Source organism: Encephalitozoon hellem, chromosome III (genome assembly GCF_000277815.2).
Source record: "Encephalitozoon hellem ATCC 50504 chromosome III, complete sequence".
In the NCBI taxonomy this organism is placed as follows: Eukaryota; Fungi; Microsporidia; family Unikaryonidae; genus Encephalitozoon; species Encephalitozoon hellem.
This window is the reverse complement of record NC_018470.1, coordinates 55,245-72,820: the sequence shown is the minus strand read 5'-3', so window position 1 is coordinate 72,820 and position 17,576 is coordinate 55,245. Positions and strand designations below refer to the sequence as shown.

At 44.2% G+C, this 17,576-nt stretch overlaps 14 protein-coding genes across 14 annotated transcripts; 3 read left to right on the top strand and 11 right to left on the bottom strand.

Moving 5' to 3' along the window:
* Positions 1 to 3: 3 nt before the first annotated feature.
* Positions 4 to 1,731, bottom strand: EHEL_030570 (isopeptidase T; the record flags this gene model as incomplete). Its single annotated transcript, XM_003886886.1, has 1 exon — positions 4 to 1,731. The coding sequence occupies one exon, from the start codon at positions 1,729 to 1,731 to the stop codon at positions 4 to 6; it is 1,728 nt and encodes a 575-aa protein (XP_003886935.1).
* A 104-nt stretch (positions 1,732 to 1,835) lies between these two features.
* Positions 1,836 to 2,246, bottom strand: EHEL_030560 (40S ribosomal protein S14; the record flags this gene model as incomplete). The annotated part of the gene is made up of 1 exon (XM_003886885.1): positions 1,836 to 2,246. One exon carries the CDS (start codon positions 2,244 to 2,246, stop codon positions 1,836 to 1,838), a length of 411 nt encoding a protein of 136 aa, XP_003886934.1.
* A 52-nt stretch (positions 2,247 to 2,298) lies between these two features.
* Positions 2,299 to 2,610, bottom strand: EHEL_030550 (uncharacterized protein; the record flags this gene model as incomplete). Its single annotated transcript, XM_003886884.1, has 1 exon — positions 2,299 to 2,610. The coding sequence occupies one exon, from the start codon at positions 2,608 to 2,610 to the stop codon at positions 2,299 to 2,301; it is 312 nt and encodes a 103-aa protein (XP_003886933.1).
* A 72-nt stretch (positions 2,611 to 2,682) lies between these two features.
* EHEL_030540 (protein kinase) lies at positions 2,683 to 3,855 on the bottom strand (the record flags this gene model as incomplete). The annotated part of the gene is made up of 1 exon (XM_003886883.1): positions 2,683 to 3,855. The coding sequence occupies one exon, from the start codon at positions 3,853 to 3,855 to the stop codon at positions 2,683 to 2,685; it is 1,173 nt and encodes a 390-aa protein (XP_003886932.1).
* A 53-nt stretch (positions 3,856 to 3,908) lies between these two features.
* On the bottom strand, positions 3,909 to 5,147 carry EHEL_030530 (serine/threonine-specific kinase; the record flags this gene model as incomplete). The annotated part of the gene is made up of 1 exon (XM_003886882.1): positions 3,909 to 5,147. The coding sequence occupies one exon, from the start codon at positions 5,145 to 5,147 to the stop codon at positions 3,909 to 3,911; it is 1,239 nt and encodes a 412-aa protein (XP_003886931.1).
* Positions 5,148 to 5,482: 335 nt separating this feature from the next.
* Positions 5,483 to 5,806, top strand: EHEL_030520 (homeodomain-containing transcription factor; the record flags this gene model as incomplete). The annotated part of the gene is made up of 1 exon (XM_003886881.1): positions 5,483 to 5,806. The coding sequence occupies one exon, from the start codon at positions 5,483 to 5,485 to the stop codon at positions 5,804 to 5,806; it is 324 nt and encodes a 107-aa protein (XP_003886930.1).
* Positions 5,807 to 6,161: 355 nt separating this feature from the next.
* EHEL_030510 (homeodomain-containing transcription factor) lies at positions 6,162 to 6,539 on the bottom strand (the record flags this gene model as incomplete). The annotated part of the gene is made up of 1 exon (XM_003886880.1): positions 6,162 to 6,539. One exon carries the CDS (start codon positions 6,537 to 6,539, stop codon positions 6,162 to 6,164), a length of 378 nt encoding a protein of 125 aa, XP_003886929.1.
* Positions 6,540 to 6,652: 113 nt separating this feature from the next.
* EHEL_030500 (Rab GTPase-interacting Golgi membrane protein) lies at positions 6,653 to 7,249 on the bottom strand (the record flags this gene model as incomplete). Its single annotated transcript, XM_003886879.1, has 1 exon — positions 6,653 to 7,249. One exon carries the CDS (start codon positions 7,247 to 7,249, stop codon positions 6,653 to 6,655), a length of 597 nt encoding a protein of 198 aa, XP_003886928.1.
* A 96-nt stretch (positions 7,250 to 7,345) lies between these two features.
* EHEL_030490 (ubiquitin carboxyl-terminal hydrolase) lies at positions 7,346 to 10,147 on the bottom strand (the record flags this gene model as incomplete). Its single annotated transcript, XM_003886878.1, has 1 exon — positions 7,346 to 10,147. One exon carries the CDS (start codon positions 10,145 to 10,147, stop codon positions 7,346 to 7,348), a length of 2,802 nt encoding a protein of 933 aa, XP_003886927.1.
* Positions 10,148 to 10,265: 118 nt separating this feature from the next.
* Positions 10,266 to 10,823, bottom strand: EHEL_030480 (vacuolar import and degradation protein; the record flags this gene model as incomplete). Its single annotated transcript, XM_003886877.2, has 1 exon — positions 10,266 to 10,823. One exon carries the CDS (start codon positions 10,821 to 10,823, stop codon positions 10,266 to 10,268), a length of 558 nt encoding a protein of 185 aa, XP_003886926.2.
* A 322-nt stretch (positions 10,824 to 11,145) lies between these two features.
* EHEL_030470 (putative GTPase-activating protein) lies at positions 11,146 to 12,156 on the top strand (the record flags this gene model as incomplete). Its single annotated transcript, XM_003886876.1, has 1 exon — positions 11,146 to 12,156. The coding sequence occupies one exon, from the start codon at positions 11,146 to 11,148 to the stop codon at positions 12,154 to 12,156; it is 1,011 nt and encodes a 336-aa protein (XP_003886925.1).
* A 102-nt stretch (positions 12,157 to 12,258) lies between these two features.
* Positions 12,259 to 14,661, top strand: EHEL_030460 (Rho/Rac/Cdc42-like GTPase guanine nucleotide exchange factor; the record flags this gene model as incomplete). Its single annotated transcript, XM_003886875.1, has 1 exon — positions 12,259 to 14,661. The coding sequence occupies one exon, from the start codon at positions 12,259 to 12,261 to the stop codon at positions 14,659 to 14,661; it is 2,403 nt and encodes an 800-aa protein (XP_003886924.1).
* A 134-nt stretch (positions 14,662 to 14,795) lies between these two features.
* Positions 14,796 to 16,946, bottom strand: EHEL_030450 (MutS-like mismatch repair ATPase; the record flags this gene model as incomplete). The annotated part of the gene is made up of 1 exon (XM_003886874.1): positions 14,796 to 16,946. The coding sequence occupies one exon, from the start codon at positions 16,944 to 16,946 to the stop codon at positions 14,796 to 14,798; it is 2,151 nt and encodes a 716-aa protein (XP_003886923.1).
* A 77-nt stretch (positions 16,947 to 17,023) lies between these two features.
* Positions 17,024 to 17,554, bottom strand: EHEL_030440 (synaptobrevin/VAMP-like protein; the record flags this gene model as incomplete). The annotated part of the gene is made up of 1 exon (XM_003886873.1): positions 17,024 to 17,554. The coding sequence occupies one exon, from the start codon at positions 17,552 to 17,554 to the stop codon at positions 17,024 to 17,026; it is 531 nt and encodes a 176-aa protein (XP_003886922.1).
* Positions 17,555 to 17,576: the final 22 nt, after the last annotated feature.

Here is a 17,576-nt window from a genome sequence, read left to right as displayed (position 1 = left end):
TTCTCATCTAAACAAGAATATATATCCATCTTCTAATACCTCGACATTGCTGTTAAGAACATTTGTATCATCTATCTTATAGCACTTTTCATCGTCGTATACCCACCATGTGTAATGCCCTGCTTTGATGTTGTCCCCTGAATGATTGATACACCCTACAACCCTATACTTCATGTCTGGTCTAAGGTCTGTCAAGCTGTTCTCCAGGAGGCTGCGAGCCTTGTCTTCGTCGTTGGAAAAGATGCCTAGAGCCCTTTCTGCATGCTCCTCTTGATACCCGTCGTCGACTAGTTTTTTTAAGAGGGGCTTATCCACATCGCCCTTTCTCATAAAACCTTCTAGCTTAACACTTTTCATTCCAATCTTGTCTTTAATCTTCTCCACCTTGCAGTTATTGTAGGAATATCTCCCAACCTGGATTATCAGATATTTCGGTGGAACAGTGACAAATCGTCTCGCGCTCTTCTTTCCCCCACATTCACAATCCCACTCGTCCGGAGAAAAGAACATGTCCACAGACTTCCTTATATTGCCCTTCAGACATGTGCACATCATCATCATAGATTCGTAGCTGGTGGACTTCTCCGTGCACTCAGAGCAGGAAATCTCCCTTGCAACTTCAAACTCAAAATAGGACGTTATATGGGGAATTAGGTAAGAGCTTTCCCCCTCCTTGATCTTCTCAAGCAAGAATAATAAGAACTCGTGGGCATCCTGCTGCATGAACTTGGAAAACATAGGCATGTCTCTCCATATAAGCATGATGAGATCTAAGATCGATATCTTATTAATCTCCATCTTACTCCTGGACTCCTTCATCTTGTTAAACACTCTCATCAACTGGCAGAAAAAACATTCCAGAGGATTGTTCACACAGCAGATCTCGAAGTGCTGGTCCATGTCAATATCTTCCTTCGAAACAACGTATCCCATCATCTGGAGAACAGACGAAATATAGCAGGTGTTTCCAGAATTGATAATCCCCACATATGGGCTAGGAACAGACTCCCTTTCCTTGCTGCCGGCTGCCTCCCTCTTGCTAGCCGATTGGGCCGCTCCAATGTACCTTAGTGCTTTCTTCACACTTCTTTCTCCTTCCTTTTCGTTTGCTTCAAACCTAATCGTAATGCTACCTTCAGGAAAATCGTAGTAAGACCTTATGCTTGAGTCACAGAGATAGCAAAACACCTCGCAGCTCTCCTTGAGAAGGCTTGGAACCAGGACAAAGACATTGTGCTGCGTCTGTTCATAATGCGCCCTTGCATGCCCGTTCCCCTCCACTCCATACTGCACTCTTCCACATCCTACATACCCACAGCTGAAGCAAGCCCATAGCCTTGCTCGAACATCACACAGCTTGCAGCTTAGTCTTTCAAGATCCCCCAGCTCTATGGAGCATGGGCCTTCAGGACATCCATGCGCACAGCCCACCTCCTCATCCTTTGAGATGATCCTCTCATCTTCATTTCCGGGCTTAACAAGCGCTTCCATTCTTATCCTTAGCTCTTCAATCTCTTCCTGCTTGAGCATTGTGTTTTTGATTTCAATTCCAAGGTCATCTCCGACCTCTTTAATCTCAAATACAACATGACACTCGGCCTTTCCAAGGTGGATGTCCACGTGCCCTTTGCAAAATGAAAGTCCACATCCACATACAGATATCCCCTCCTCCACATCACTATAGCAGTAACAACATTTTTCTCTGAATCTAGAGAGATCAGGCAGTCTCATCTAAGGGCTGGCAGTGAGGGAAACAAATAGGCCCATCAAACTGCGTTGACATATCCTTTGCTATAAATCTGTCAAACAAAATACGTAAATAAAGGCAGCTTTATTCAAACTCTTCTTCCCCTGTGCCCACCGCGCTTCCTCACACGGTCTCTTGCAACCGGCGTAACATCTTCAATTCTTCCAACCCTGAGCCCAGCACGTATCAAGGTCCTGATTGCCGTTTGTGCACCAGGGCCAAGAGCCATCGGCTTAACTCCCCCGGCTCCTCGAAGCTTGAAGTGGAGTATCTTGATTCCACGCCCAAGTATCTTTTCTGCAACATCCTGTGCTGCAAGCATGGCGGCATACGGCGATCCCTCGTCCCTCTGCGCTTTGACTCTCATCCCACCAGTTATCTTTGCAATCGTTTCAGACCCAGTCATGTCCGTAATATGAACAAATGTATCGTTCTTCGTTGCCTTGATGTGGGCAACAGCTGATAGCTCCATGGATTCAGCTTCTATCAGCTCAGTCATTCTCGAAGGGCAAATTTTTTTGCGTAACAAAGCCTTGATTCTCTGGGAGGTATCATCTAAAATAATATTCAAGCGTTGTCTCCTTGCCTTCATGCAGATCCTTTCTAAACACGTCAGACACCTTGTCAAACACATGTTTTTCGCCGCATCCGAAGCATTCAATGGTCAGCACACCATCATACCTCACTCTACTATTCACCACAGGAATATAAAGATGAAGACATCTTCCACAAAACATCGCCCTAGCCCAGCTGTCCTCACCCACAGCTTCGTTCATCCTGTAAAGGATATATTCCTCTCCCCCAACCTTCATGTACTTCGGTAGAAGCCTCATTAGGTATTTTAGCTCCTCAGATCCATCCATCAGAGGGCTTTTGCCAAAGGCTATGTGTACAGGCACAATTGCATAGCCAAGCCTAGGTAAAAACAAAATACTTTAATCTTCAGATTCCATGCTACTGTATTCAGAAGTAGATGAAAACTCTTCGCTCATCTCATTTAAGTCTTCAGAAGTCACTTTCATTGGTACTCCAGTAATGAAAGGATGCTCAAGGAGATCAGAGGCATTGGGCCTTGCAAATCTATCGAAGTTCATGCATTTCTTCACAAAATCCCTCAGCGCTGGTGACGCATTGGGTTTGAAGGAAATGGATAATCTTCCTCTTATGAACATCCTCCATTCCTCTAGGTTCTTCCGCCCGTCGTCAAAGTAGAACGGCGTTTGCCTTCGAGACAGGAACCATACTATGGCACCAAGACACCATATGTCTCCCTTTACCCCATGCATATTCAGCTGGGACGTCTCAGGAGGCTTGTATGGATATGTCCCAAAGCTTTTCGAGGGAATCTGGATCTCAGCATTGTCATTTACATGTTCAAGCTTCCTGGCGAACCCAAAGTCAATGATCTTATATACAATCCCGTCCTTCGTTTCCTTCCCCATGACATTTGAAATCTTTAAATCAAGATGCGCTATCCCCATTCCATGAAGATACTTGAGCCCGTGCAATATTCCCTTAGCTATCTCCCTTATCTTGTTTTCATTTCCCTTCACAACATCCTGGGACACCTTGCTATCCATGTGCTCCATAAATATCCAAATAATCGTTTCTTCCTCTTCCCTCAGGTTCATATACTTCTCCCTAAACGATTTGAGAAACTTCACAACATTCTTGTGGTCAAGAGACATAAGAATCTCGTCCTCCGCAAGCCCCGGTGTGCCCGGCGCAATACACCTCTTTATCACAACATAAGGCTTCCTATATGTATACAGAAAAACCGCATTCGATCGAGTCATCTTCAACGGGATGAGCGGGAGATGTGTCTTGATTGCTGCAAACTCCTTGTTCTGCTCATACCTTGACTTGTGCTGTAGGCATTTATCAACCCTCTTGTTTATGAAATCTAAGCACATCCTCTCCATTCTCTGATCCTCCTTGGCTCTACAAACAAAAAAATATTTTTTATAGAGGAAAATAAAGGAAAGAAGCGCCAAGGCCATGAAAAAGATGTTTTGGATCTTCCTTGACATCCTTCTGTGGTATCCCTGTATGACCGACAGAGCTCCAAACCCTGTATGCTTCCAATCATTCTTTTTCATCTTGTTCATATCGATCTTCTAGGAGAAAGGAATTAGTTTTGTTTATTTATCAAATATCATTATTATGTAATTCTATTTAGGTGCATCCTGCTACTGTATCCAATCAGGCCCTCAAACACTTTTACAAACTTCTCGAATTCTCGGGCATCTCCCCTCGTCCTGCGGACAGTTACACAGTAATCTCCATCTAGCCTCCTGACACCAATTTCTCCAGAAAGCGCTGATCTTTTGGAATCAATTGTAGAAAACACGACAGACTCCCCGGCGTCCCTGTGGGAAACCACCATCGAGTCGAGAACCTCGCATATCTCCTTCACAACACACCTGCCATGCACCTTCTTAGCATATAGCCTATGGACGTTTCCTCCTCTAACTCTTTCTGGCTGCGAAGAAATAAAGCATGCTTTTGGTGTCTTGTGCATCTCACCAGGCTGAGTGAAGTGGAGTGCAGTCTTACTTTTGCACGGAATCAGCTCAAATATCCCGTGGGCATCTTTACAAAGCCCCGACTCATTGAGAAGCCTGTTGGGCTGCACAACCCATGGATCCTCCATAATCATCGATGCAGACAAACGATCTTCTTTCCTAACCAGAATTTTCATTATAAGCCTCATCACCTGTCCTCTTATTCTATCGAAGGGTGCCTGACTATGGTCCCTCTTCGATATAAAGGAGGAGAACTGCTCATCAGACTTTTCTGCTGCACCCCATGGAAGCGTGCCCGTCAAAAATGCAATGAGGCTTATTCCGCAAGACCATATATCTGCAAGGCTTCCATCGTAGTCGCCCTCAAAGACTTCAGGCGCCATGTATTCAGGACTCCCTGCAAGCAATCGAAGCCTTCTTTTCTTTCCCTTGCGGAGAAACAAGGTTGAAAACCCAAAATCTGACAACAGAAGGTTTCCATTCGCATCAATAAGCATGTTTTCCGGCTTTATGTCCCGGTGGCATATTCCCTTTGAGTGCAGGTATCTCACTGCAGAAACTAACTGTCTGAAATAAACATTTGCCAAAAGCGGGTCTAACCCCACACCAGACTGAATCATACTGCCCACCTCTCCATAGCCCAGCCTCATTACAATGCAATATCTCTCCCTGTCTTCATATGAATCAACAATCTCGACTATATTTGGATGCTTCAGAGACTTGTGTATCTTCACTTCTCTCAAAAACACTTTCAGAGGCACGCTCTCCTTTCTCATCAGCTTTATCGCATACTCCTTGTCTCCAGTGGTTACCACCTTCTTAATCTTTGCCGTGGATCCGCTTGCAAGTGTTTCCTGAACCTCGTATTTCTCCATCTATGGATACCAAAAGCGGGTAATTACTAGCAGCATGGCCTAGATGAAAAGCGCCATGGGAAACACATAATTTCCATCAATAGTAAATTGGCCCTCCACAGTTTTTGCCTAGCCGTAGATATGATGTCAAATACATCAAGACATCGCTTAATTTAAATGCCGAATCTAAATGAAACATGATAGGATCTAAACTCCCTGATCTATCATGATGATAAGAATGACATCGGTACTCTCCAGGCAATTGGAGCTTCGAAAGGGGCTGAGACCTAAACAGGCGATTTCTAAAACAAAAAGATCCAAAATTTTTCACCATCAAGGTGTTTGATCGAAGAGAGATGGAGGCTCAGGCTGCCCTTGGAATGGTTTTACTGTTTCACCCGGAGAGATGCCTGAAAAAACCGGGCGAGAAGGTCAGGAAAAGCAAGTTCCAGAAGGAGGTCCTCAAGAAGATATACCAAATTACTCCATATCCAACATGGGAAAACAAGATTGATATTGGAATTTTGATTTCCTTATCTCCGAGAGCTGTAGATATATGGTTTCAGAACAAAAGACACATCAGCAAAGGGAAGAACCAGAGTGCTGAGGATGCCGTCGATTCAAGAACCATCGATTTGAGGGAAATTATGTCTATTGTTGAAAACACTTCGAGATATTAAAACTCTATCTGTTCCTTGAAATTATTGCACCCTGAATAAAGTCTAGTACATAATATTATTATTAAATAGATTTATAATTTAATCGCAATCAGGTATCCTCCTCAATACTTTTAAGCTTATTTCTCAACTACAAAAACAGATTCCAAGTTTGCACTGTGAAAAGAAGTAGACGCTTCAAGTCCTGTTTTTAGGTAATCCTCCGCCCAGCCTAATAAGGAAGTTACGGGTAGTTGATATTAAATATCTCCTCTTAAGAAAGCTCATATTTAATTTATGTTCAAAATTGGAGGAAATCATACAGAGGCCAACACCCTCTGTTCATCTTACACCAATATGCAAAAATACATCCTGCAACTCAGAAGCTAAGTCCCTCTCTGTTTTTCTCTAGAACTTTCATTATAATCCTAAGCAGCTTAACAGGATCTATATTTTCGGACTTCCCTCCTCTGCTTCTCTTCCCAGTCCTTCCACCTCTCTCTTTCCTGCTCCGCTCGTTCTGAAACCATATCTGCACAGCCTTCAATGGAAGCTTGATCATAAGTGCAAGGTCCGTCTTTGTGAGTGTGGATGGATGCGGCGCGATCTTGAAGACTTCTTTGAGAACCATCATCTGGAATGTTGTCTTCCTTGTTCTTATATCGGGCTCATCTCCTTCGCTCTTCCCTTCCCTTGCAAGCTTCAGAAGACCTAGTGCCGCGTTCATCTCCCTCACGTCAAAGTCATTTTTTCGCATCCCAGTTTTCTTGTTTTTTCTTTTATATCTCCGAGATCAATTACAAATATTAAATATGTCCATACCCATGATAGCGTTCAAACCCAAAGACCTTAATATTTATATGATTTATTTCAAAAAAGAACAACCATTACAAAGCCTGTGTATCCGAGCAACAGCGGATATCCAACAACCAGGTGCTTGTTGCTGAGCGAGAGATACCTGCAGAACACCACAGACGCTGTGTAGCTCGACCACAGTGCAAACCCAAGCCCATAGAACACCTTGAATCCAACTCCGATCCTTCCCATGAGAATGTTTGTAAACGAAAAAAAGACTACAGGAAGAAACGAGTATCCAAGGACGCTGCAGCACTCAAGGAACCCTATGTGTTTTGTGTCAAGGACATTCAATAAGAAGTACATGGATAGGGCTGTCAACAAAGAAATAAAGTATATGTATCCAAAGTGGATCTTGTAGTTCAGGATAAGCCCAAGAGTGTACAGCCCAATAAACACAATCGGCCCAGAAAGATCTGCATTCTTAACAAACGAGAAGTCGACGTATTTCTTCTGGAAAACCCCGAAAATCAGGCGGCTTTCCTTCTTTATTGTGCTGAAGTCTATCCCCAGCTCCTCTAGCAGTGGCCTGTCCCCAGGTAGCTTTCCGAGGAACGCCGACTTCAGATCAAGCTTGTCAGCATACCCCTCTCCGCACTCCTCAAATTCCATTCAAGGGCTCTTAGACCATCCATTTTTATTGTCTTTCCATCCACAGAAGACCTTGTTAAACCACGCCTGGAAATACATCATCTTTTAATAGTAAAGCTACGTTCTTTCAATCAACAGGAAGCATTCGTCATTGAACTTGCTCATAGGCCAGTCGAGCTCTAAGTCTGTATAGCTCTTTCCGTCAAACATAACCATCTTCCCAAACAGTTTGTATTTCTTTCTGAACTCAGCAACGCTCTCTGCATCTGTTTGCAAGAAGAATGGAAACCCTATTATCTTGTACATTCCACTGTAGTATGCTGTCTTGATAGCCCTCTTTACAAAGGGCTGGATAACACACATCCCATTGGCGGTAAATTCCTCGGACATCCCAAACCCCTTAAGATACAGCGTATCTCTAACAGTGTCTACTATCCTCAGGGCCTTCAGAGAATGCCCCCGCACAGGATTGAGGCATATAAAATGAGACACAAGAACGTTCTTGATTAGCTCCAGGGAGGTGCACCCGATCTTGGTTACAAAAATGTGAAGATGAGGAACAGAGTTGTAGTCCATCTCTTTGTTGCAGAACCCCAGATAAACCACCTGATACTCCGGACTGATAGTGCAAGTCACAGTGTTCTTTGCTTGCAGGCTTTCACGGGCATCCGACTCCGCATCCGACTGTGTGAAGTCTTCCACTGCCGTCCTGAATCCTGAGCTATCAGAAACAGCCTCTCCTCTCTTCAGGAAGATTTCCTTAGACCCTACAAACCGCCGGATTTTGCCCTCAAGCTCTGTGCTCGTCAATCCCCTTCTCACAAACACAGTGAAGTTGTGAGGGCCGCAGGAAACATTCACACACAGTCTTCTATAGAAATCGCTTATAAAGTCAAGGAACTCCAGGACATCCTCCCTTCGAACGCTAATCAAGACGTCTCCTTGTGGAAGGCTAGAAACATCAGTAGACGGGTCCAATGCAGACGAGAAATCAAACTCCCTGAACACCACAACATCTTCAAGCCCTGTTTTCTCAATGATAACGCTCATATTGTCCTTGATCGTTCCTTCCATATGTATACATGCACAAAGCCTTAAAGAGGTGGGTAGTGTGTCTTCGCACCAGGGCATATTACTAAAAACCTTCAGAAAGATAAGCCTGTTTCTCTTAAAGTCAACCTCTGGATAGCATGCATAAATGAAGTAGTCAGCATCAGTGTTGACAAACCCGTCGCTTACAAGGCTCACGTTCCTCTGATGGCTGAGTCTTACATACTCGATGGCCCTGGAAATATCTTCTCCCTTCCCAGTCTCAGGCTCCATCGACCCATGGGCATCCTCTTTAATCCTCTTGCTTGGCCTTTCTGCTGTATCCATCTTCTTGGTGTCTTCCATCCTGGTGCATTCAAACAGATACAAGAATCTCCGAGTGTTAAGGTGCTTTTCGATGTTATTTTTCAGAAGCTTAATGCTATCTCCCTCTTTTATAATAAACTCAGTATATCCACTCAGGGGATAGTCGTATGAGCTGACATTGTAGAATCCAACCCCCCTATAGTTCCTGATGTTATCTATTTTTATACACTTGATCGGGACCTTGCTTTGCTTCTTTTTTAGTATCTCCTCTATTCTTCCAGGAATAGTAACCTTCATATTCAACAGGCTGTCAGACATACTTCTTCTGAGATAAATCAGATAGTATCCCGAGTAATCCCTTATCTTGTCCTTGTAAGGATGTTTTCCTCCAAAATTATGCTCCATGGCCTCCATCTCCCCAGCCTCTGTCACAACCGTGTCGTTGAACTTGAGCCATCTTCCACCAATCTTCAAGTAAGCATAAAAGTGTCCTTCGTCATGGTCTCCTCTGTGCACAATCACAGAATAGAGATCATATGTCTCGTCAGACTGCTTCTCCTCGCCATCGTCCTTCTCCATAAACGGTGACATGTCAATTGAGGAGGGAAACTCAAAGTAGTCGTTCACTTTATAGCCATTTCCTGTCTCAAAGTCAACATTGAACCTCTTCAGAAGAACAAACATCACCGGGGGAAGAGACCTGAACAGCACCCCCTTCTTTGCATCCACAAACCCATGCTTTTCACAGTTGTATTTGTTATTTCCATCAAGCACCTCCGCCTCCACATACCTCTTCAAAGACTCGTGGAGATTTGATGACAGTTTGTTGTTGAGGAAGTCCCTGATCTCCACCTGGATATCCTGGAACTTCTCCTTTATTTTCCGGACACATCCGCACTTTCCATCTATGTAGGTCGTCAACTCTCCCTGGATTAGATCCTCTATAAAGTCCTTTCTCTTGCTGTCCTTCTCCAGAGAATCAAAAAAAACCTTCGAGAACTCGTGAATGTCCTGGTGGACATGAACATCATCCACCCATATGTTGTTCACAACAAAGTCTGTTGTGTCCACGGGATGCTCTTCCACCTGCATTTCCTTGAATAGCTTCTGGAGGAGCAGCACCCTTCCGCTAGGCTCTAGCCCAAAGACGTCGTTCCTGAACTTTGCTATGTTGAACAAGGCCTGCATTAGGGAGTTTACATAGCAAGTTGCTCCAAGATTCCGAAGCCCTACATGCCCCGTTTCCTTTCTTGAGTTGTAGTATCCACTCCTCACGCTTATATCAACCTTGACCACATAGCTGTCCTTGTCTTCAACATAAATTCCAATATCGGTATTGAACATCGAAAACTGATACTGATACTCGTGCCTCTTCCCATTAATATCAAAACAAAATGTTGTCAGGACGTCGTGGTACGATCCCCCTTGGTATTCCAATGCCAAATATATCCTCCCGCCCCTGTTCGATAGAACTAACTTCCACTTGTGTCCTTGTGCAGAAAACAGCTTGGACTCCGCCTTCGTCCCGTTAGGTGGCCTTTTTACTTTCCAACCCTCATCCATCGAGGGTCCTCCACAAAAACATTTAAAGTCCTGTCAAATCTTGAGAGGATTCATCTCAACACATCGCCGGGCCTGGCGTAGAGTTTCATTGAAATTATTATTTAATGATATATCAATGTCACTTGCTAAATGACCTGCTCCTCGATTTTCTTAAGAACACTCTGTCCAAAAGCACCTGCTGGGATATTAGATTCGACGTGTTTTTGTAATAATAGTGCCCTGCAAAGCAGTCAAGGTTCTTGTAGTAGCAGCAATAGTAGTGCCCATCAATCGACGCCCCGGGTATGGTTTTAAGCCGGGGGTCGGGCAGCAAGAACAGTTCTTTGATTTTGATGTACATGAAATTACTCTTCTTTATATCATACGATCCCTTTCTATAGACATATTCTCCTTTCCATTCTGGGAAAAGCTTCCAGTGTATTATGTCTGGATTTGCCATCGAATACTCCTCCATCGTGAATGGATAGATGTTTCCGACTATCTCGCCCTCAAAATACGTCGTGAGAAGCTCGTATCTATCGGTAAGGTTGTGTATCTCAAACGTCCCGCAGATAAACTCTTGTTCGATGTCAACGATGTCGACATTCATCTCTATTTTGAACGACCCTCCATTGGTAAGCTGCTCACCTCTATACTTGGCACCGTTCTCAAGAGCCAAAGCTTCTCTTGAATGCATGGATACATTTCTTGCATTCCGTTTTAATACTGAACTCCTTTTCCACGCAGTCTGCGGCCTCATGTGCCAATGGGAAGCACAGGTCGACCCTGATTCACGAATCTAGGAGCATTAGGGCAGAGAAGTTTTGTTGTACCTCAGGAAAGCGCAATGGTTCATGTCTCTGCAAGCCTCTTCTTGCTCCGGTGTCATTGATTGGTCAAGGATTTGCTATAAGAACCCAATCGCCCCAGAAGACTCAATGCACATTGCCCGGAGCTTATTGGCCGAAGTTCACACATAACAACAGAACTTGTATAGGATCAGTGCAGAGAGGGAGGTGATGAATTTTCATAGAAAAAGAGAAAGAACGGTGCTGCACAGCCTCATATCAAAGCAGATAAACCCCACAGACTCTACGCCGCTTGATGTTTGCGAGATAAAGAAGTACTGCTACTACGGGTTTTCCAATTCATCGCTCAGGCCGAAGTACTGGAAGGTATTTCTTGGATACTACAGTAAGAACAAGTTCAAGACAGAAATGTTTCTCAGAAACATGAGGAACTCGTATAGCTTCTATGCAGAGAGAGTCGGAAGTGGGTTTGAGGGAGAAGAAGAGTGCTACAAGGTGATTGACAACGATGTTTCAAGGACATTCATTAAGCCAAGAACAGGCTGTGGAGGTTCCGAGGAAAAAAAGAGGTACTGCGAATTTCTGGATAGCGTATCCCTGGGCTCTGGAGAAACACACAGAGATGTGATCAAGAGGATACTGAAGTGCTATGCAATGTCAAACTCGTCTGTAAGGTATGTCCAGGGCATGAATCTCATCCTAATAGCCATATACTATGTGCTGTGCACAAGTGATGATGAGGATGACAAGAAGCATTGTGAAGAGGACTCTTTTTTCTGCTTTAACTCGCTGATGGTTGAGATAGGAGATAACTTCATAAGAGATCTTGACCAATGCAGCGGAGGGATAATGCACAGGATGTCCATGGTTATGGAGATAGTTAGAGGGGCGGACGAGGAGCTGTATGCTATGATGAGAAGAAAGGGCTTGACGGAGGGAGGATTCCACATGAAGTGGATACTGCTGATGTTTATGTCATGCTTTGAAATTGAGGATGTCATATGGCTATGGGACAGGTTTCTCAGCGATACATACAGATTTGAGATGGTGTTGTATTGCTGTGCCTCTGCAATAATCATAATGAGGAATGCTATAATCCAAGAAGACTTTGATGTTTGTATGGAGCTGCTCCAGAAGCCGTCTATTGTGGGCGTGGAAACGATGTTCAATGTAGCAGATCACTTGAGGAGAAGGAACTCGGAGGTCTTCAAGGATAGATAGCTGTGCTCCCTCTTGCCAGTGGATTAACAACAAACGCTACTGATGTTTCTTTCTGAAACATTGAGAAGAGATAAATACAGAAAACAAAGGATTCTATTGTATATGTCAAAGCTTAAAAAACGTATCGAAGCCATTGGAGAGATTTTTGAGAGCGAGAAGTCCTACATCCAGGATCTTCTTATTTGGGAAAAGGAGTTCAGAATATGGATTCTTGGATACCCATTGTTCAGTACCCCGAAAGTCAAGTATGAGATATGCGACAGGATATTTATTAACATGGACAGGATCGAAAAACTCCACAATAGGATATGCGAGGATATGAGGAGGGCAAACCTTAGCATGTATTCGAAGGTGACGGGGGAGAATGTCATGAAAAATACTAGTGAGTATATGATCGATAAGGTTGATGCCGAAAACCCGAGCCTGCAGGAGTTAGAGTATGTTTCAATATACAACAAGCACATTGAAGAGTTTGAGCTGTATAACGAATATGTAAGGAGGCTTCCCAAGGCTGAGTTTGAGCTTGAGAAGCTTATACACCGCTATCCGGAATTTGCAAAGGGGGCAGAGGAATTTCTGAGAGAAAAGAATTCCTCGTTTCTTGGGATAAAGCATTTTTTGTACAGGCCGTCACAAAAGCTTGCAAGGTATCCTTTGCTCCTGAAGGCCATAGCCAAGAACGAGGAGGGGGACCTCAAGAATGAGTATGAAAACCTAATTGAAAAGTTCATGGCGATAGCGAAGAATGCAGACAAAGAGTTCAATAGGTTTAGCACGCAGTTTTCAATGTACAAGCTGGGGATTAACTTCAGGTACAAGCAAAGTATTAGAAACCAGCATTGCTTGGGCTTATTTCAAAGCAAAAGAAAGCTACTAAAGGAAGGAGAAGCATTGATAAGAAGCCATTCGAATGAAGAGCCCGAGATGTTCAAGGTGTTTATCTTTGACCATCTGATGCTGATATGTGATTATCCGGAAGACAAGTTTTCTGAGATATACATCAACGAAGAGCCGATGTTTATGTCGAGGCTGGTTGCGGTCAAGGAGAATGTCAGGTTCTTTCCTGAAGACCCGTTTTTCCAGAATCTGTATCCTCTATTTCTGTTTGAAAGGGGAGGCATACGGGTTTGGGGATTATATTTCTATGACAAGGGAGAAAGGGATGTATACTACAACATAATTCAGAAGGCGATTTTCAAGATCAAGGCACATCTTCGAGGTGACATATCCTTCAAGAAGCTGCCCTACAAAGTGGACGAGACTGTGAGGTATGCATGCCAAGCCAACGATATAAAGTGGTATGAAGAGTCCTTTTCTTCTTCAGATAGCCTAGAGACCAGTACCGGAACACTGTCTGATGAGGAATCTTCAGCCAATATTGGATACTCGGAGGAGTCTAAGGATCAAGACCTAACCAAGCTCATAGATAAGTTCCATAAGACCAGAAGGAACGACATTGAGAGAAAGAAGAATCCTGATCTGGAGGAGGTGCAGGAGCCTAGGAGGGAGGAATGCGAAAATTCGTCCAACAAGAAAGAATCCTTGTGGAAGAGCTTCTTTCCCACGGCAGACTTTTTTGTAAGCAGCATCAGGATTTCACCTCCCCTGGACAGAAATGACGATCCCGAATACACTTCTGCACAGAGAGCCATGTATATTGTAGCAATAGGAGACGGGGTTTATCGGTTCTCGAATAAGAAGCTCGACAAGATCCTAGACAGGAAGGTAGATAAGATAATTTACGACTCCACATATGAAATCATGCTATACAAGTCAGGGTCGACTCTGTATGCTTCCCATTTCAATGTTGAATCAACAAGCATTGAAGAAAATGTCCTGAAGGACAACATTGAGGACTTCTTCTATGGAATAACAAAGCAGGGGCCTTGCATTGCATCAACAGACTCTGGAGACGGCAAATCTGTCTCCATATTTCTCTTTTTGGCGGTGGTGTCCCTCGACTCGATTACAATCGAGCTTTCGCGAAAGCTATATATAGGTCTGCAGGTGTACAATGTATTTTTCTGCTCGGAGAAGATTGTGATAGGATGCAAGGACTTTGAGATTGTCGATATGGAGACCCTTAGGTCTGAGGAGCTTCTGCAGGTCTATGACCCGTTCATCCCTGTGCTATTCCATGGGCTCAAGAACATGGTTGCAAAGTCGATCTTCCCTGTCTCTTCCCATGAGTTCCTCTTGTGCTTCAATTCCATGGGATTCATAGTTGACGACACTGGGAAGCTTAAGCGGACAGATATCATCTTTCTGTGGAATTGCAATCCACTAGGGTTTAAAGTGATCAAGAACCATGTTATATGTGTTGGGCCCCACATCGTAAATATATTTGACATGAAAACTGGACTGCTGGTCTTTACTAAATCCCATGATAACCTAAGGTTTGTAGAGGGAAGTATGAGGCCATTGCTACACGATGGAAACAACTTCTATGAAATAACGTTTGGATCCGAAGACAATGAAGACAAAGATAACCCTTCGAAGTCGTAGTCACCCATGGATGCTGCACGCTGGCAATACTTGCCTATTGATACAGAGTTAATAAAACAAATGATTTTATTAAACGTGCTTCTGTGCAAAGGTGATGGTGGGGCCTGTACAAGCAACTTAATCCGTTGGCGCTCTCATAAATCATTTTTCATGTACTCTTTGGCCATTTGGATCACCTGTGTGGGGAACCCTACCTTCTCTGCAACCATTATGCCGAAACTCGTGTCGCAAACACCGTCGACCAATTCGTACATAAGGAGCGTTCCTTCGTTCCTAACCTTCTTGTTTAGAACATCTTCACCGCAGAGCTCTGGAAAGTGTGTGGCGCAGAGGCACAGGCTTTTCTTGAAGACAAGGTGTTCCTTGACTGCTTGTGCTATGCTTAGTCCATCGATTGCACTGGTTCCTCTCCCAAGCTCGTCTATTATTATCAAGGACTCTGGAGAGCTTAGATGGCATATCCTCGCTATGTCGGCCATCTCCATCATGAATGTGGATGATCCCAGGAATGAGCAATCTGTGGCGCCGATCCTAACATATATCCCATCAAGAATTGGAATCCTAGCATACTCCGCAGGAACATAACACCCCATGTGTGCAAGAAGAGCAATTACCCCACAAGTCTTGAGAAAGGTGCTCTTTCCCCCCATATTCGGCCCTGTCACCACGCACATTCTCTTGTCGTCCATTCTTATCGAATTAGGAATGTAGTCCTGATCTTCAAGCACCGGGTGGAATCCGTTCCTTATTTCAAATGTGCCATCGCTGAACACAGGCCTCGAGTACCCCTTGAGAGTGGCCTTAAGGGAAAACGCATTGAACACATCGATCAATGCTGTCAGGTAGTTCAAGGACTCGATGTGGGACACATAGCTCTTTAGCATGGCCTTTATCGTGTCTACAATGTCCTTCTCTTCATCCTCTACTTCCTTTCTAAGAGATATCTTTCTTTCATTCAAGGAGGAAAGCACCCTTGTTGTAAGTGAAACACCACCTTTGCCAAAGCTTAACTCGACAAAGCCCTCCTTCTTAAAAAGATTCTGACTCTTCTGGTACTCTGTTTTTGTGGTCTTGAAAACCCCTGAGGCCCTGTCTATCCTAAGCTTTGGGAAGGTCTCGCACACCCTCTCATACTCATCACCCATTTCCTCGTCAACTTTCTTCAGGGCTTCATTGAGTTTGAGAAGCCTTGGGGACACGTCGGGCATAATCCTGTACACATTCTCTTCTGCAGCCTCAAGATCAACTACTCTTGCGACCTCAGCCTTGACCGGCTCAAATGCCGAAAAAATCTTCTTGAGAGGGTCTGCAACATCTCTGGTAAGAGGTATGGAGGATGAAAAGGAAGACAGAAGCTCGGGAATGGTATCTACAGTCTGAATCAGCCTAAGAATCTCTCTCAAAGACACCCTGCCTCCACTTACTCTCCTTGACAATCTTAGAAGATCTGGAAATTTTTTCAGAACATCAAGATTGAGTGTCTTCAATGAGTCGGTAATGCCCAGCCTCTTTTCTATTTCTTCTTTGCTACGAAGTGGCTGTAGAAACATTTTATGAAGAAGCCGCCATCCCTGGTTTGTATGGCAACAGAAGGTTTTGGATACACAATGCTCATCTTTGCTATACACGTTCAGTGCAAGAAGAACATTTCTATCTACACGGCACACAAACGGCCTGATGTATTCCTTGTGCTCATAATTTTCCTCGGATATCCTAAGGTATCTGCACAGGAGCTTTGCAGTGTTCTTCTCACTTCTTCTCAGGCAGCTGGAGATCCCTAGCCTGTTTAGAAAATCATCCAGCCTCCTGTTATCATACACCACTTCAACAACATTCACTTCGTTTAAGATCCAGTATAGGCTACTAAATATTTCATCATCCTCGAAGGTTGATGTGTAGATTGTGGATTCAGATGTGACAAGAAAGCTTATTTCTACAGCATCTCCTATCTTTACGGCTGCAACCGATGGGACGCTCCTGGAGTCTAGCAGTAGATCCGTGAAGTCCTTCCAGTTCCCTGGAAACCCCTCCCTTAGAAGAGTCTGCCCATCGTACTCCTGAACCCCGATCTTAGCCTCCGTCAGAAGCATTCTGATAACATCCTCGATTTCCCCTTTGGAAATCCTTAGCTCCCTTCCTTCCTTTTTCTCGACCACATCCTTTGCATTGTACCGGGGAATCATCTCTATGTCCTCATTGAACACGCTGTATGCCTCCCCCCTTGCAAAAAACTTGAACTTGCCTTTGTCTAGTGTCTCATAAAACAGCTTGAACTCGCGGTCCATTCCGATGGGATCGCAAGGCAACCTCTAGAAAATTGGAAAAAGTATGGCGTGTCTAAATTTATTTTACGGACCCTTAGTTAGCAGCACTTATTTTTCTTCTTTGCGCTTTTGAATAGCAACTTTGTTTCGTAGCAAAGATGCTCAGACTTAGCAACCAGGTCCTCTAACTTGTCGTTGCGCTCAAGAACGGCCATCAGTGTCTTGGACAGTGCACCCTTGGTCTCCTCCACCTCGTTCTGTATCTGCAAGAGTGTGTGCTTGGACGCAGGGTCCTTGTACTCGTCAATGAGCCTCTCGATATTTCCATGTCTTGCTTCCTGCAAGAGCTTCAGAGCCACAATTCCTGGATAGCCGTCATCTGCACATGCTATGTATGCATAGTCGTTGTGGACTAGGCTGAACAGCTTGTAGACCTTTTCGTCATTGAACTCGTGTGTGTACTCCTGGAACTCATATGTCTCCAGCTTTTCGGCAAGCTCTTGGGAAATAAATGTTAGAGTCTCCCTTACCTTGCCCCTGGTGAAGAACGAAAACTGCCCAAGGCTGAATGCCTTGGCCTTTATCTTCTTTGTGTGTACGTTGATGACTACCAGAGAAATAATAGCCATCCCGGGGTTACAAGATCAGCTT